At 41.2% G+C, this 19,167-nt stretch overlaps 1 protein-coding gene across 1 annotated transcript in view; it reads right to left on the bottom strand.

Annotated features, from left to right (window-relative positions):
- Positions 1–5,437: 5,437 nt before the first annotated feature.
- trabd2b (TraB domain containing 2B) overlaps positions 5,438–19,167 on the bottom strand; it is a 66,751-nt gene continuing 53,021 nt past the window's right edge. Inside the window, exons 5-7 of the mRNA XM_018667463.2 lie at positions 10,720–10,816; positions 8,340–8,624; positions 5,438–6,354 (exon numbers count right to left, since the gene is read on the bottom strand). Coding sequence (XP_018522979.1) covers positions 6,117–6,354; positions 8,340–8,624; positions 10,720–10,816 — 620 coding nt within the window. The 3' untranslated portion in view covers positions 5,438–6,116. The remainder of the gene's footprint in view (positions 6,355–8,339; positions 8,625–10,719; positions 10,817–19,167) is intronic.

The following is a 19,167-nucleotide window of genomic DNA, read 5'->3' as shown; positions in this document are numbered from 1 at the left end:
GCCTTACTGTATGTTGAAATACAGAACCAGTAAAGCAACATATCTGTGTTTATTATTCTATTCATAGCACAATATGCATGCATTTTTTATGTATTACAGAGGATAGATTTAATAAAACCTTTAGGGATAAATCTGGGCTTATATTTATTTTATTATCAATAAATCATGTGTACAAAGAGATAAAACATAACAAGAAATATGTTCTTTAAAAGAATGCACAGCCTGATGTAGCTTAAGCCTCTTTGCTATAGAATCCTGTTATTGTCCATAAACTACTACTACTACTACTAAAAACATATAAAAGCAGCATTCAGTTGCAGTGAGTGATGTACTCCTTTAGTACAAAGGCAGCGACCAGCGTAGTTTATTTCTCTCCGCTCTTCAAACTAAAGCAGTGTAAACATGAAGCTGCCTCCCCCGAACATGCTCTGTGATCTGGTCTGCCAGGAATCGCTGACTTCGGAATAAAAAGCACTGGCCACGTACATCTATATGGCCATTTTTTTTAAATGTGTTTTATGATCCATGACATGGAGTTGTAAGATAGACTGTAGCAACACAAACAGTACTTGCTAGTGCGATAATGAACAGAGATTAATTGTTGGTTTTGGTATCTCCCAGGCATTGATAAAAAATGAAAAAATGAAATAACACAGTTGTTATTCTTTAATTATTACCCCATGTTTCATTTCTAATTTAGTTTCATTTATCAAGAAGAGGTCCATTTACCCAGTGAATGTAAATTAATCACAATCAAAACTACACAGTATAATATGACCCCTTTATTCCCTTTATTACGGACAGAGCTTTGATATACCTTCACCAGACACTGCTCTGCTTGTGAGACTTGCACCTGACCTGTGTTAAGGCACCACAAGGCCACAGGGCTCAATCCTTATGGCACAAAGCCACACATCTTCAAGGGGCCTTGGACAATGGGAGAAAATAATGTCTCAACCAGCACAAACACAGATGAGCTGCGAGTTAGCAGGGCTGCTTTGCCTCCACTATCAGCAGGATTATCTAAAGGGAGAAGAGCTATCTGCCCCAGGGGCTAAACACACTTTTGTTTTCCCAGAGCTTTATGGCTGCTGTCCTCGGCTAGACAGAGAACCAAAGCTCTCTGTGAAATATGGGATCGCATTCACCACACAGGACATGGTTAGGGTAGACAGACGTTCCCCTGCAACACATAATTACATATCCAGTGTAAAAAAAAAGAAAAAGAAAAAGACATTTTGTAAACATCCTTCAGCAACAAGCAGACACAACCACTGCTCCTTAGGTGGCTTCCAGGGCACACATGTGTTGCTACAATAGTTCTGATTAACTGAGAGACAACAATGGGTTCACTGCTAATGTGAAAGTCATCTGTTGTGTTGGCTGTGTGGTGATAAACTCCTCTGTGTGTTATTGCTGTGATCAGTGTGCAAGCTGCAGCTCAACAATCAAAGCAACACACACTTGAAATGCTCTTAACAGCTCCAGCTGCTCCGAGATCGATGTTCACCTTGGCTCCGGTGACTTTCACTCTCTGTGAGGTATTGATCAAAGATGAGGCTACGGCTCTGAAATGTGAAAACACTGCGGCACTTGTGTGTCTTCATGCCAGCGTGCATTTCTTCTTTTTTGTCAGCAATTTACAGCGCCACATGTATCATATACATTGTAAAGCAAAATGTTTATGTCAATAGAAGTAGCTTCTAGTTCCAAGACCTTGGAGAGATCTTAACAAATGTTCACTTATCTTGCTCCTGTTTTTTCTTTCCCATCTTTTTTAGTGACTTGATGAAATCACCTCTACATTCTCTCAGGGCTAACACAGCAGTTTGATTCTTAATCCTTTTACCAGAGGTTATTTTTAACAACTTCCTGGTCTCCTTTCAGTAAAATCAGTGAGTCTGAATCCTGATCCACTGCAGGCTTTCTCAGGCCCGGTAAGCCTTAACCTTGGAGCCCCCCCCACCCCACCCCCAACCTCCCTCCCCACTCTCCCCAAGAGGCCGAGGCCAACAGGGAAAGAGATGGAGGCGGGAGGGGGTGCCAGAGGTGTATGGAGAAACCAAGGGCCTGCCACATTATATGCTTTAACATGACTGGCAAATCCACCACGGTTAAACAAACTTAACCTTCATTTGTGAAACGGTGAAAATCAAAGGGCAAAAAACGACTTGTGCAAGTAATTACCACCAGGGGAGAGCAACAGGGCAAAGGAAGGATGGAGGGAAGAGAGGTGGGAGGGAAGGGTAGGGATGAGGCGGTGGTGGGGGTGGGGGGTCGGTCTCAGGGACAGCTAGCTGTTAGTTAGCAGGTTGGATGGAAGGAAATGGGAATCATTTAAGGTGAGGGGCATTTTTAATGAGTTTGCTCAGAAATTGATTTTCCATTGTAATCTTTTATTTATATGCGGCTGGCAGCGTGTCCCTGGCTGAGTGAGGGTCAGCCCTCAGAGCGCCCTGTCAAGGCCCCCGCTCCCTCAAACAACACCCCAAAGCCCAGGGAAAATGGTATTCTAGCTAAGGCAAATATTGTCCTGTCTTGGCTTAAGGGGCGAAAAAGCTGTTTGTTCTAAAAAACTTGCTCTCTCCTCTCTTTTTTTTTCACTATTTAAGAGGAAGCTGTGTAAGAGGAGGAAGGCTCTCCTGAAAGATAAGTTAAAAAATTCTCTGTACTTACTAATACTGTTCAGTTAGTATTGATTAGAAACATCTCAAGAGGTTTAGGCAGCAGCATCTTGCCATTGCCACAAATATATTGAATTTAACTTAACATACTTAGAAAGAGTTAACGCACATATTATTTCATATTATACATAATTTTACTTTATCAATAGAGTTTGTGAAATATATTTATGGGCTTTTAAATTACTAATATATATATATATATATGTGTGTGTGTGGTGTGTGTGTATATATATATATATATATATATATATATATATATATATATATATATATATATATATATTTATTTATTTTTTTTGGTGTGTTTTTTATTTAATCTTAATTTTAAATTAATTAAATGATTAAAAACTAGATCGAGAAATTTAAATGACAGAGGTCAACAGATATGAATAAAACTACTAAACAATTTAATTTTTTTATGAGTTATTATGCAATGGTACAAAAATTTCTTGTTTTGAAAGTGTTCAGAAATATGAAGTGAATTGACATAAAATTCAATGTTGTACAAAATTTCACCTTTATTTATTTATTTATTTTTTTGGGTAAATGCAAAGCAATATTAAATCAGGTTTTTGTTTCCTATACATACCTTGTGACCATAACTTGAATAGGGTAATGTGATAAACATTGCAAAAACTGTGACAGAAATGTGGTCAGTCTAAAAGAAATCTCTACTTTTTCACATGTGAATTTTGACATTTTATCATATTTGTTAAATATACTTTTGTCTATATTTTTTGTCATTATTATCTCTGAAATATGTGGTCTTCAAAGCTTAATTCAGAATAATAGGTCCAATTTTCATTAGCATTAAATACTCAATGAAATATTTGTGGGATGAATTGTCACTTAATTTTTTTTAATTCCAATTATTTTGGTTCAATCATTTTATTGATTTAAATCCAAGTATAATAGCCAAAGAACTGTTCCTGCCTGTCTCTGTGCATGTCTTCAGACGGTAGTTACAGGGCCTTTAAACAGTATTTCAAGCAGAGCTTTGTGCAGTTTGTGCTGTTGCTGAAGTTATAATGTGACTCTAGCACCATTTAGTGGTAGAAGTGCTAACTACAGTGGTACACTGCAGCCATCCAGCGTATTTTAGAATAACACAAGAAAACCTATGTTTGAATTGTATGAGTGGTGAGAGAGACACTATAATTATACATAATAATTCAGACTGGTTGATTCTGTACAACCAGACTATTTTACTTTTGGCCATTGAGCCGGTCAGTTGCAGCACCTCAGGGGTTAAATGCCCTCCAAAACAGCAGCTAGATGATACTTAAAATTTTGGAGAGAATTCGTCTTTATTTTCCTGCCAAACCTTAGAGGCTGTGACCGCTGCTCTAGCTCTGAGCTGCTTCTACAACCTGAAGACTGTAGCCAACATTCAAAATATGTTTTTCACAAATGTTGGCAATAAGATACATCACTCTATGAAAAAAAAAATCAGATATCATTACCTGTGTCAACTTTCAGTGTGTCGTTCAACTGAGCCCATAATATGATGTTACAGTTAATTTGTTTGTTGGTATTAGTTCCATTGAGGAGTTTCAGTCTTGTTGCTGTGATCATCATTGCACCACTACAGCTTTAAAGTAATTAATGTCTTGCTTTTAGCTGAAAGGGAAAATATTATAGTTGAAAAGTTTACATCTTTATGGAAATTACAAGAAGTAAAATCTAAATTTTAGCCTTTTTCAAAGTGAAGTTCCATCATGCATAGCACAGTGCAACAAAGCAACTTTAAAAAGCATTGTGAAAGGCCAGATACAGTGTACTGAAGTTACACAATTGGCTGCCTTGCCTGTTTTCTGTTCACTGTTAACACTCAGGCCCCAAACCATCTTGTCTTGAACCAGTATCAAAGTGTTACGATTGCAGACTCCAGTCAACCTGTGACTATTAAGGACTTTTGTTAGTGACTGATATTGTCTTCTAACTAGGCTCTGATCATTGTGACCTCCTCAATATTTTGTACCTGTGCTCCATCAACCCATCTTCATTGTGTTTTTCTTCTAACTTTCTCTGAAGTGTGATGATTTTAATTGCTTGGTGCATTTGCATTTCTAGAGTTACTTGCAGTCCTATCTGGCAGCCATTTAATGTAGCCCTGCCAACACAGGCTCAGGGTAAGTGGTGTCAATTTCCTCATATATATATATATATGTGTGTGTGTGTGTGTGTGTGTGTGTGTGTGTGTGTGTGTGTGTGTGTGTGTTTTCTCAGTTTTAGCCAGCAGATGGCAGATTGACATCACCTGTTGCACAATTTTCCCCCCTCTGTATTTGTGCTCAACTAAATCGCTGCTAACTTATGTTTTCAGTATATCATATGTGGGTATTAACTCCACGAAAGAGTTGTTTATCTCATCTTTTACAATTTATGTAAGTATATATTGTATATGCATTTTCTAATCTGCCAACTTGAAATGTACACACTTCACTAAACACTGGCACATTTACCCTTGGGTTCATGAATGTGCATAGGGTCGGTCAAATAATACACAAATAAATAAATAAATTGATGCCACATGCTTCATCCATAGAGAGTTTACAGTTCATAATTAAATGTCTTTAATTTCATAAATAATAGGATGGTACATAGAGAGCACAAAGACAGAAGGACTCTGCACTGCTGGCTCCTTTTACGAGGCTGCTATTGATTTATTCTATTTTGCTTCCGGGATCTGGCCATTAACTTCAACCCAAATCATCTGTCCACTGGATAGAAAGAAGTCTCGATACACGTCATTAGTTTTCAAAGTTTATTTTTTCATTTTTCTTCAAAAAGCAAGAAAATATACTCTTTTCTTCCAGAAATAATAAATATACAATATTTCTTTATGAACAAAATGCACAATTTACAAAAGTGGCAACTGGGCGCTCCACCTCCTGCACAGTACTGTTCAACTGTATGCATTCAACTCATTTATCACAGAGTTATAGCTGTTATTAGTATGTTCTATTCTCTTTATTAATGTCAGTCTTAATTTTTTCTATACAGTATTACAGTTTTTATTAGGTAGAGGACTCCACCACACAAAGTCTTTAAAATTCCAAAGTCTTCATTGTGCTATGTGTTTGTTATTCTATCATAATACTTTGATGAGGTTTGAGGAGTCCACACTTTACAGTCCAACACGGCCCATTCATTGCTTGTGTTGCGGCTGAGAGCTTATTCCACACGTTTTGAGACTTGATAAGCTTGTTAAAGACTCTGCATTTCGGCAGGCTGCGGCTGAGCCCTCCCTGCGGTTGAGGGGCTGACAGCAGGATCGTCCCACCCCAGGATGTCCTGACTAAAATATTCCTCCCATCTCTTGTCTGCATGTGCTGATGGTCATTCCTCGTTTATCAGGCGCATTCCACTGCTGTGGTATGGACGCAGTTCTGTCTGAGCATTTGTCTGTGAGATAACACTGTCTTGTGGTCAGGAGGTAAACAACATGTGTGACAGCATCCAGGCTAAGAGACAAGACAGTGTGAGTGTGCTGTGGACTGAGGTTGGCTGAGCTGAGCTGGGGCTAGGACGAGAAGTGGAGGAAGGTGGACCGGGGTGTCTCTCAGTGGCATAGATCTCCATCAGTCTGCGCTGCTCTTGGTGGGTCAGGGGAGGCTCTACTGTCACGTAGCCGTTGATAATCCTCACATTAGGTGGTGGGGTAGTGCTAGAAAAAGGGGACACAAGAAATCAGGGTTTAGCTTGCGACACATTGAAATGACTGATGGATAAAATGTAAACAATTTTAATGATTAGCTGTTTTAATATCACATCTTTGAGCAAAAATTGCAAAATTTCACTGGTTCCAGCTTCTTAAAAGTGTATATTTATTCTTTGTCTTCTTCTATGATAGCAAATTGAATACCTTTGGCATTTTTAATTATTTGACTTATGACAAGGAAATCAACAGATTATAGAGGTATTATATTTAAAATATCTTTTGCAGTGCAACTTCAGTTTACTGAAGTTACTGTAAATGCAAAAACTGATACAGTAGTATCTGAAAAGGTTGTTATATCTGTCTGTAATGGTCCATGATGACCTATTATGAGCTTGTTTATCACTTTTTGCACAAGTGTCTGACATATTGGTCTTGTCTCTTCTTCTACACACATCTTACTTTAAACTAAATACAGTGGTGGAAAAAAGTTTTCAGACACCCTTAAAATTTTACACAATCTCAAATATTATCATGGAATATTTGGGGAAAAATCTTTTTTGTGATTCAAAAGGTATGGCTGCATTAGACAGACACAAACAAAGACAAATTATATTTTTTTGTTTATTGTTTACAAGAAAAACTAACAAAACTAAATTCTTGACAGTTTCAATATGTCAGTTCTCGACATTGTCAGTATCAAAGTCAACAAATAACAGAGAATGTGTTCAAAACTGAACAAAAAATAAATAAACCATCACATCATCAAATTAATATTTAGTAGTCCTGCCATTAGCACGCAGTAGAGCTCTAATCCTGGCTGGCATGTTCCCCATGAGCCTTTCACACTGTTGGAGGGGTAGTCTTGTCCCATTCTTCTTGAATTACTGCTTTTAATTCTTCTAAATTCTTTGGTTTACGCTTTGAAACAGACCTTTTGATAATCCACCACAGATTTTCAATGGGGCTCATGTCTGGGGATTGAGCTGGCCACTCTAAGACCTGGATACAGTGCTCCTGCAGCCAAATTCTACTGGCCCTGGATGTGTGGCAAGGCGCATTATCTTGTTGAAACATCCAGTTTTGACCTCAATGGAACAGTGCATGTGCAGAAGGCGCATGTGGTTTGAGAATGGCACAATACTTGGCAGAATTCAATGTGCCATCACAGACAGTGAGATAACCAACACCAGCAGCACTCATGCATCCCCAAACCATGATACTGCCTCCACCATGCTTGACAGTAGATACTATACATGCTGGAGATAATGCTTTGCCTATCCTCACATTATCAGGAGGAGGATAAAGCTGGAAACTGGACTCATCTGACCACAGAACCTTCTTCCAGTTCCTGGCTGTCCAGTTCTTGTGTGCTTGGGCCCAACAACGCCAGGTAACCTCTGTCTGTCATTGATCAGGGGCTTCTTGACTGCCTTCTAGGACCTTAAGCCGTGATCTAAAAGTTGGCCACATACAGTGCGGGTGGAACACTGGACACCAGTTTGGTTTGACCACTGCTGCTGAAGCTCCTGTGATGTCATTCAGCGATTTTCCCTGCACATGCAGATCAGGATGCGGTCATTTCCTGCAGGTCTTGGTTTGTCTTCCAAGCTGTTGGTTCCTCTGTATTTCTGCAGAGTGTATCCAACTGCTGAAGGACTGCATCTGTGGATCACTGGTACCAGAATGACCCAATACTCAGAATGTCTTATAAATTTTTATGGAACCAATCAATTTTAAGTTTTTAATGGCTTTTTTAGGATTTGTTTAGTATTTTGGCTATGACTGTACTAAAAGAAAGAGTGATTCTTAATGCAGTATTTCACAAATGCATGGGGTGTCCGAAAACTTTTTTCCACCACTGTACCTTTAAAGCAGGTTTGTCTTCATCAAGTGACTAGAGTAAAGTCTTCATTGACATGAATACAGCTACCTTAAATTACTTTATAGAGCTGAGGTGCAATCCACTCAGCTGGTCATAATAGATATCTCACCCATCCCCGATGCGAACCCACAGGTCACTGAAGAGGCGAGGTCTGCCGTGGCCGCGGTGAGCTTTGCGAGGCCGTTTGTGTCGTCCAAACTCCTCAAGCTGGCTCAGGCTGTCGGGGAGCAGCATGTGAGGCAGCTCCTCATCTCCGAGTCCGGGGATGTTTCCTGGTTCCTCTAGCTCCAGCTCCATCTCTGACGGACTGGTCAGCCAGCTGGTGGGAGACACTGTGCTTGTGTCAGCACTCTCCTCGCTGGACCCTGCTACAGGCTCTTCAGCTGGTTTATTCCTGGAGTAGGGGAAAGAGGATATGAAGTGAGTTTTTTTTTTTAACTCATAAAAAGCCCACTTATGATTTTTTTGACCATGTAAATCCCAGGTGTCTTTAAAGGTATCACTTAAAACCTTTCATCTATAGGTAAAAAAATAAGGATTCTCTTTTCTAATACTTCAGTCTTCCTGCTAGTGAATATTATTGTTTGTGGTTTCTGACCACTCTATTGCTTTCCACTTACAACCCTTAACTTCCATCAAGGACATGAGCACTACACAGGATGTCTTCCTCTATAAACGCTGTATTGAGTGGCAGAAATACCCAGCAAGCAACATTAGAGGAAGTTGTAACTCTTGTGACCGTGCCGCTGTGTCAAAACTGACATCTGTCCAAAGCAGACCACCCAGAATCTGCCAGTCTCTCCTCGAAAACGTTTGCCATGCTTCTCTTTCTTCCACCCATTACTCATATTTTCTCTGCTCTTGTTCTTTTCCTGTCAGTATGGCTTATGTTTCAAGGTGGAACATCAAAAAAGAGCCTACTGTACACATCATGTACACTGAAACAAGCAGTGGAAAGTACAGTAACAAGATTTCCTATGTTGATGTCAAAGCATATGACGTAGTGATATGATGGACTGTTTTAGTCATGATTTCTACAAATCGCTCATAATTAGTTTTGTCTCTCCGGTCATCAAAATTTGATGATCTGCACTTCTATTACAGGCTTCAGAAACCCCCATCCAGGTCTTGATGGCTTGGTTAGGGTGATGATAGCTCCAGGCTTGTGGTCAAGCTACTGTGGAGCCAAACCCAGCTCCAGTCTACTCTGTCAGTCATATAATCACTCTTTAAGACCTTTTGCCAGTCGGGTCGAAACACTCCAGGTCTTGAGGCTAAAAACTTTCATAAACACCTCTCGTGTAGCCATCTTGTGGTGTTTTCCCCCTCGCCCGTCACGTCACCTTGTATCAGGGAGCTAAAACTGCCTGCCTGCATGCACACGTTTAAGTGTGCGGTCGTGTGGTCAAGTGTGTGTGTGTGTGGTGTACGCGAGTGTTTTTGTGACCACAGTAAGTCAGTCCACTTGTCAGGTTTTAAACCAGAACCACTAGCTGAAGCCCACAGCTCTGCACACAGGGCGGAGGCAGATAGGGAGGCTACGTTTACAGCTGTAATTTTCAGAGAGCAGTTTGTAAAAGCCCTGGCTAGATGGAGGAATTGGGATGTTTTTACTGTCTTTAAAGAGATTCCCCTTGTTGTGCCTTGTTTTTCCATTTTCTCCCTGATTCAAGTGGCTGTTGTTACTTTTTATTGGCCCATGGATCAACCCCCGTAGGTGAGAGGGGAGCTGCTCTGTGCCAAAGGGTACACACACATACACACATATACACACAGTGTGATATAAAGGGGGATTGTAGAGAGTTTTTGTGAAGAAATGCTGCAGGATTGAAGCCAAGCCTCTGTGTGAGGTGTGCAAGTTTGCGTGTGCGTGCAACCCTGCAGCCTTGCTCCTTGGCATTGTGTATCACTCCACTCACCCTGCATACAAATATGCATGTGTGTGTGTGTGTGTGTGTGTGTGTTTGTGTTGACTGTGGTACCAGCGGCTGCTGAGAACAGACAGAACCACCACTGGCAGCTTGCCGTTGGCAGGCAGGGGAGAGAGGGAGGGAGCAAAGGAGGAAGGTGAGGGAGTTGATGAGCTATCAAAGGATTCCTGCATAGCTTTGCTTTATTTGTTACAGAGCACAATTTGGACAGAATCTACCACAGTCCATATTACCATAACATTATCAGTCTGATGCTGGTACGTAATCATACTCCCCTTGTCTTTTTCCATTCATTATCTCGTCAGGTTGGAAGACAGGTTGGATTAGTTTCAAAGTGTAACCTGTGACTGATTACATGCACAAAACTGGGATCATCCAATACTCCTAATTTAATTACAACAACAACCTTGTCAGATTTCTAAGAGTAACCCCAGCAGTCTTCTTACTTTTGCTGTTTTTCAATAACCGATTTTTGTTTGTTTCTTTGTAACCACAGTACTTAATCAAATGACATGCTCCGTCATCTGTTACAGTGCACTCTTCCCCGTGCTTACTCACTCTGTGACTGGCTCTTGGTGAACAGAGGGCATGTGGACAATCTCGTAGCCCTCCTGCCTGAGGATGTCCAGCACACTGTGGTTCCCCAGGAAGTGGCCTAACAGTAGACAAAACAAAAAAAAAAAGGGTCATGACAGATTTAAGAGGAGCATGTACGAGTTGGAACAGGTTTTTTGCTGGGCTCAGATTTTGCCTTTTTGAATAGTTACAATCTGGATTGTGTTTCATAGAACAACTTAATATTACCCAGAGTTTTCAGGTCGAAGTGTGGGATGACAATGGTAAAGACTGAGATATCAACTTTTGGATGGATTGCCGTGAAATTTTGCACAGACGTTCTCAGTCCCCAGAGGATGAACCCCAAAGTCTTTGGTGATCCCCTGACTTTTCCTCTGTTGTCACCATGTGATTGACTTTTGTGTTTTTTAGCGAAATATCTCAAATTTACCTTTCTGACTGCATCATCCTCACACAAAAAACACACATCTCTTTCACTTTCGCTCTACAAGATGATACTCTACATCATGTTCTCCTAAAAAGTGGTATGATGAAACCTCAGATAAATGAGAACATTTGTCTTCAGCACTGAAAATGCTCGATGATCAGTGGCTCCCTCCCAGCAAAGAGGGATCCACCCAAGGTGCAGGGATACACAGAATAAGGAAACAGAATTGTGGAGAACTTGTATGAAAATCAAGGGCTGTTCAAATGCAAGTTCACTCTTCATCTACTGGACCCACTTGTTGCTCAGTAATCACCCCATATTGTTGGCACTCAACCTCCTGCCGCCCTCCACCACTCTCTCACTTTCCTTCACCTCGTATATGATTCTCTCAGTCTAACATCAAACATTCAGGCCCCAGCCCTCATGCTGATGAAAGCTTTTTTTTTTGTTTTTATTTCTGCCATTAGCCGGTAATCCTGCACGTCACTCAACCCAGCAATAAGCTGTAATGTACCCTGACATCACGCCCTTCCACGCACACACACCCTAACAAAGGAATTCATATTTGTGCTCACACATATACACAACCCTACAAAATTTGCACACACGCAGGAATTCAAACACTCAGCACACCTCAGCTCTCTCCTGCGGCTTATTAACGACACGTTGACAATGTTCGAGCCTCTTGCTCTCTCTCTCTTTTTTTTTTCTTTGTCCGGGCCCTACTCTGCTCCCACTCGGCTTCTCACCCCCTGCCAATTTTATCATTATAATGTTCCTGATCATTCCTGAAAGTCAAAGAAAGAGGCACGCGGTGTTACACTTTCTTGGCAGCTGAGTTCAAAGGCTGCGCTGGGATAGGCTGCGGAGTGAGAGGAGGCTTCTAACAACAATGTCGGCGAGATCAGATGGGATTACACAGAGGGGAGAGTGTGAGGTTTTGACTGAGTAAAAGTGTGCGTATGTGTGTGTTTTTGTATATTTATTCAGAGTAAATAGAAGTGAGCACATATTTTTTATCCTTGTTTAATACTTTTTCAGGTTTTAGGGTACTTAACTGAAACATTAGACGATAAAAGAAAGTTTTTATTAAGGACAACAGTTACAAGTGATCTCCTGCATGCAACACATGATACTTAAAGGAAAGGGAGTTCAAATTAGACCCCTTTAATGTGAAAAATAACCACAAAATGAAGGAAAAAAATACTTAATGGATGGCAATGCCGGTCGGTCTGTCAGTCAGTTCACCACCTTGGTTAAGAGTGAAATATTTCTACTATTACTGGACAGATTGCCAGGAAATTTTGTACAGACATTCATGGCAGTACTGAGATGGGCTGCAGAGTGAGAGGATGGATGAATCGTAATAACTTTGGCGACCCCTTCATCTTTTATTTAGTGCCATCATCATCATTCTTTTTTTTTTACTGTTAAAATGTATACAACTCAAATAAAGTCCCACTGCACAAATGCCTGCATAATTACTACAGACAATAATTCTTCTCTCCTCTTAACATTCTTCCTTCTTTCTTTCATCCCTTTCTCCTAACGAGACACTGGGGCCAAAGTCAGCTCATTCAGTGACTGCATGCTGACAGATTCAACCACCCTCATATCTGTGTCAAGCAGCTATTTCATTAATTTCTGGGGGCCGCGGTGAGAAGAGAAGAACACCTCCCGTGTGTTCGCCGGTTGTGAGGTCAAGCTGACTGTTTGATGTGCTGACTTGATTTCCTCTGCTCTGCTGTCATGAATAACACACGCAGACAGATCAGCGCGTGCGTGTTTGTTTGTTTGTATGATGAAATTGCAGTTTTCCTCCACAGCTGGCAGACGACCACATGGTTTTCATTTCTGAGACACACCTGCTGTAAATCTGATGTTCTTTAAACGTTCAGTCTGCTGAATATTCTTTTCAGTATAAACTCCACTTGTTTCCAGGATCCCGTAAACATGCACCCAGTTTTTAAACAACCTACTGTACTCGTGTCTGCAACACAAAGCTAAAAATGCCATGAATATACAGACAAGCATATGCTTCTGCACATGTGCAACCTCACACACATAAACACTGTGTCATTTTCAAGGTGAAATCCATGTCTTCCATTTTTGAGCTTAAATTTAGGGACTGCACGGTTCTCCGCGAGTTGGCCCAATTTGTCAAACAAACAAAAATGTTTTCCTGAGTTCCTCCAAATCTGGTATCTTGGAAAAAGGTTTATTCACCAGCTTTTTATCTGACAACAGTGGCGTGTGTATTGTTTGTTTCTGTATATTTTTGTGGTCCATCCCTGCGTGTGGGTGAGTGACTGGCTCTTTCCATGCACATGATTGTGTGTGTGGGAGGCTGGGCTAGTGTGTTTGTTTGTGGAGTATCCAGACAGTAAACAGTGTGGTGCTTTTGAGGCACAGAGCAGGCCCAACAAACAGCTCCATTAGCCAAGATGTAATGAGAGGTCAGCTGACTCCTAATTGCTCCCCTGCTGCATGCAGTGCTCGTAGGCTGGCTGCACTGGGAGTACACTGTAAAACATGCTGTTGCTATGTGTAAAATTGTTATTTATAGTTACTTAGAGCAGTAAGTTATGACGTATTTTGTACATATCAACGTCTCTTTAAAGCTTTTATATTTTCTGGTATAAACAGCAGGTGTTAGTAAGCGTTTCCTAAGCAAAATCCGCTGGCACGCAGGAAATGATGAGGACTTAAAAAGGAGAAACAATGGGTGTCATCATGAACAAATCAAAATATAATGTACAGAAACATGCATCATGTCCAAATGAAAACTAAATATTAATTGTATACAGAATGCACCATATTCTTCTTTTCTCTTTACAACTAAAAGACCATAATAGAAAATGGACAACATGACTTTGGAATGCCACTGCCAATTAGGCTTAATAAAGAGAAAGAAAAGTGTTATTGCAAAGATTTAATACTCATTGTTTCTTTTCCAAAGTTCTCTTAAAGCTGTATCACCACCATCTGCAAATTGTTTTGATGTTTTGCAGCTGCGAGCAGCTCCTCTTTTTCCATGATTAATGTTCTTTTATGGTTATGTTCAGGCACTCAGAGCTCTTGGTTAAGGGATAGGGAGAGATCACGGTCTTGGTTAAATACTGAAAAAGTCAAAAGTGAATCAAAGCACGAGATGGGATGTTTTTACTTACTTATTAACAGTTATTTAAGAGAACCCAACCATGTGGTGGACTCAGGACACAAACCCTGATCTCCAGTGTCAAAGTCCTGCTGTGTATGTCAACCATTTCCAACCCCAGCAACGTCCCTATACTGACATCCCTTAAAAAAAAAAAAATACTGAACATTATCCAAGCAGCTGTTACGTTTTCTTCAAAACATATTTTGGCAAAATGAATTCATAGCATATACATGTAATTTTTAGGAGATAGGGTTCATTGGATGCGGGACACTACATCAATCGTGCACTCAAAATTGTGTTCTTAATTATTATTCTCTGGTGTGAACCACACCACATACCACCTGCTTACAATGAATATGTTCAATTGAATTAGAGGACAGTGTTTAATCTATTAAGTGATCTGTGGCTCAGGCTAAGACAGAAGCAACATAACTTGTGGTCTTGTGGCTTTAAACCACATACAACCACTTTCACATGTCACCCAGCGATCTAAACTTCATGCCAGTCTGCTGTCATCACTCTAATAAAGCAGATATGCCTTAAATATTTTCTTTTCTTAAAAAACAAAAAAAAACAAAAACTGAAGTTAAATAATGATGTTGGAGCACCAGTGAGTTTTTGCAGTGTGAACACTACCTTACAGGGTGTTTCCCCTCCTGTGGCTCCTGAAAGCAGAGTTAATGACCCAGTTACTCCTCTGTTTAATAACCTTTCCATCCCTGATTTCCACTTACAGTAGCAACTTAATGTACTCCACTTCTTTCTCCCTCTCTGTCTGTCTGTGTTTACTGTTGCCACCTCTTGTCTCCAGCCTATCTCTTTATCTGTCTGGCTTTTCCAGACTTACTCATGTCCTCTTAAACCCTTTTTGCTTGTCTGGGTGTCACTGGGTTTCTGTCTTCCATCTTCTGTTTGTTTGTCTTACTGTCTGTCAATGTTTCCTCTCTTCTCTCGCCCTGAAAGCCTGTACGCGAATGCATTAGTGTGTGTTGCAAAAAAGAGGTGTTGCAGCATGTCTCTCTGGTTGCCACCCAGACTCCAGCCGTGTCAGCACCTCTTTTCTCACTCCGAGCGCTGGCCTGCACTCCTCCTTCTGTCTTTGTATCCCCCTTTTCCCTCTCTCCATCACAGGCTCAGTCTCTTCACCCCCTCCCTTTCTGTCTCCTCTCTCTGTACATCCATCTCTCTTTCCTTCCTTTCCTTTCCTTTCCATCTGACCTCTCAAAACTGCAAAGAGAAGCGGGTAGTGGGGAAGGAAGATAGAGGAAAATGGAAACACAGCGAGCAGCTTGAGTCAAAAATGGAGGGGGAAAAAAAGCACAGAGGAAGAGAATTATGTTATTTTTCAGTTTTTGTACAAACAAATGTGTTTGCAATTACACTGTGTAAACAATGGCTCAACTGATACGCACTGTTGGTTTTAAAAAAATCCCACATGGCTTGCAAGCAGACCACCTCATATGAAAATTGCACAAACACTAAACAATGATGAGAGAATGCAAGAGGGAGGAGAGAATAAAAAGGCAATTTAATGGTAGTGAATAAAAAGAAGCATGAAGAAAAAGAGACAGATATTGAGCACAGTTTGAGGGAGTGACTGCAGGTAGAGAAAGAGATGGAGGTTAGACTGTGACCGGAGGGCGAGAAGGATTGCATTGACATACACCCTCCACCCAGGCGGATTGCATGCTGGGTACTGTTGCTACATCGTGGTCCAAACAAACACAAGCTGTTGCCTCCAAGCCATTTGAACAACAGATGAGAGAGAGATGCGAGGACGGGGCAAAACAGGGAGAAAGAGAGAGGATACAGTGATGAGAGAAACCCGGTGAACATAGAGGAAAAATAAAAATCTAACCCACTGCTTTATAGTTGACAAGGGCGTTTTCCTCTTCGGATTTTGTTTAGAAATATGTTCCAGGCTGAGATGATGGGGAAAATTCCTCTCATCGCCGCGTGTTTGTGAATGTGTGTGCATTAGTGTGTAGGTGTCAAATGGGTGACAAATTAAAGGAAAAACTAACATGTAAGGTGTTGGACCACCATGAGCCATTAGCACAGCTTCTGAGCTCTTTTGCATAGAATCTGTGTCTCTGAACTCAACTGGGGTGATGAACGTCATTCTTCCAAAACATATTCTCCGATCGTGGTGGAGAGTGCTGTCAAACACGTCGGTCCAAAATCTCCCAGTTAACCATAATTTGCTTATTTTTGCTTAAAAAACAAACAAACAAAAAAAAGACAAAAACGGTAAAGAATGGATTCAGCAGTGTTTCTGTATGCTCCAACTCAAGCATTCAAACTGCAACAGTTAGCATGCACAGCAAACTAAATTAGTTTAATACCCTACAGTAGTAACATGGCATTATTGCCAAAGGCAAGGAGCATGTTATCAGCTAACTACACTGTTTTGTTGGGTTACAGGTTAAACTGGAGGGAAAAATAAACTGAAATATTCACCTTATGGGAGCCCAGATGCTCGTCAGAGTTTAAAGTAACAATAATAACTCTGTCCTTTCTTTTTTTCAGCTTGTGAACAGCTTTAGCCTCAGACTCTTAGCCTTATATTATGTATGTTGGCATACAGGGTTCTTTGTCCAAACGAATCAGCTAACTGGCATTAGCTTAAGCTTCTGCTAGCATGCTGCAGCTGATTAATATGTTACACTGATTATTTTTTTTCCTTTCCAATCCACAGTCATTGGCAAGAAATGAGCCTGCTTCTGTGTGAAATTGAAGACTAGTTGATTTTAAAATCTCGGTGGATTTTGCATGGTACATTTGCCACCGTTCTCGAAAACAATACACTGAATGTGCTGTGCTAGAATGGAAAGCTTAACAGGCCCCAGCAACTGGAACTTGGTGCAAGGGGGGGCTTATAATACACGGTATGTTGGGTTGAGATCAGGTGACTGTAAAAAGGCCGTAGTCAATGTTTTACATATTTTTCATACTCATAAATCTTTTAGTGACACCTCATGCCATGCATATGCATCTGCATTTGTTACAATTTCCTTGAATTTCTCATCTCCTTGAGTGCCAACCAGTGTGTGTTTTCTGCTGTATGTGTGCTATGTGCCAGTATTTGTATTATGTCTATAGTATGTGTATTGTAGGAGAAAGTGTCTCTGTAGCAATACCGCTCTTTCCTTGAACAACACATGAGTAATGCAGCAAAGATTTTAATAAGCCCAGCATCCCTGCGCCTTGCTGTGCATTTCCATTTACAGTTTTACAGTACTGGGATCCCTCTATAAATCACACAGCAGCCTTTGGATTAACAGAGTGGAGCCGGAGAAACAACTACCCACGGCGCTTCAGAAATAGTTGAACCATTGCCTTGAAAACAGAGCACCACTTTCACTTGATGTGTAAAGGCAGGATGGTAAATTCCACCTCTCCCAGCTCTGGGTTTGTAGAGAGGGAATAATGTCAATCTGGAGTCTTTCCCCTCACCCTCCCACATCTCTCACTCATTCCCCATCTCCATAATGACCTCACTTCCTATGCATGCGGCACGACGTCCGTCTGTCTCCCTGCACCACAGTGAGGTGTTATGAGTGACAGCTGTTGACAGGGCTGTTCACGTCCAGGTTCTGGTTGACTTTCTGGTCAAACGCAGAGATCAAGAGAGTCGGAGGGGGACTGTATCCATAGGACAACTGCTGCATGCGGTGGTCCTGACACCAGTCCATGTCAGAAAGGCTGGAGGGAGGGCTCAGTGGTTTTGGTGTTGGAAGCTTTAAAGTGATTCCCCACGTTTAAATATTTAGACTGTGTGAGGTTGCTGCTTGCTTGCTGCAGTCTGCAAAGCTCTCCTGGTGGGCAGAGTGAAAGTGAGGAGGGGGGGCACAGGAGCGCTGTGAGGGGAAGGAGAATGAAGTGGTGGAGGAGGAACACAAAGGAACAGAGAGACAGGAGTGGAGGCGAGCTGAGCCTACAGTCGAGCTAACAACATTAAGTGAAAATTGCTCCCATTGTTTGTTTTTATTCCTGTCACTTGTGGTCTTTATCATTTCTTCCCTGCTGGGGAAAGGAGGAGTATAGGGAGCAGCTGGTCAACCAGTGGAGAAAGACTCTTTTCTAATGGACACACACACACATACACATACACGTGATGGAAGAAGCCATGGCACAGACCTCTGTCTCATAGAAGGCCTTTATCTTTCTCATCTCATTCTTCCACCGTCAGTTCATTTCCTCTCCTCCACCCTTCAGATAAAGTTGCAGTTGAGAATGAAGCACGTTGGGTTTTCATGTGAGCAGGTAGAAAGTCATCACAGATTTCATTGCAAATTCTCATGTGCATGTCGACTTGTTGATGTGCTGTAAAGGAGTGCAGATTTGTGTGCAGTGTAGTGTGTGTGTGTTTCTGGCATACGTGACACAGACCCAGCAGGCACAAGCTCAGGTATGTGACTGTGCATGTAGCTCACTTTATGTATGTACACGCCAGTGTGTAAATATAAGTGTATGTGATGGAGTGTGTGTCCCTGTCTGTGCTGGCAGAAATCAGTGTTTCACAGCAGTCGTTTCTCAGGACCCAGAGGCCAGCCGGTTTTCATTCTTGCCATTTAATCAGGACTTGATTTACACCTGGGACAACAGGTGAATGTAATTAACTACCAAGTAGGAAAACCAGCAGCTCTGTGGGTCCCAAGAAGTGGACCTTTGTATTCTTGTATTCCGTTGGTCTACATACTTTCTGTCGTGTGCATGTCGGCCAATTTTAGAGCTCAAAAAGATCAAAGCAAGTGAGGCTGAAGCATCCATGTGTTTATGAAATGTAGCATTAAGCTTATTGGCTCTAAATAAGCTATGAGATGTTCTTTGACTTGCTAAT

This window comes from Lates calcarifer, linkage group LG17 (assembly GCF_001640805.2).
Source record: "Lates calcarifer isolate ASB-BC8 linkage group LG17, TLL_Latcal_v3, whole genome shotgun sequence".
NCBI classification, from domain to species: Eukaryota; Metazoa; Chordata; class Actinopteri; family Centropomidae; genus Lates; species Lates calcarifer.
This window is presented reverse-complemented; position numbering and strand designations above follow the sequence as displayed.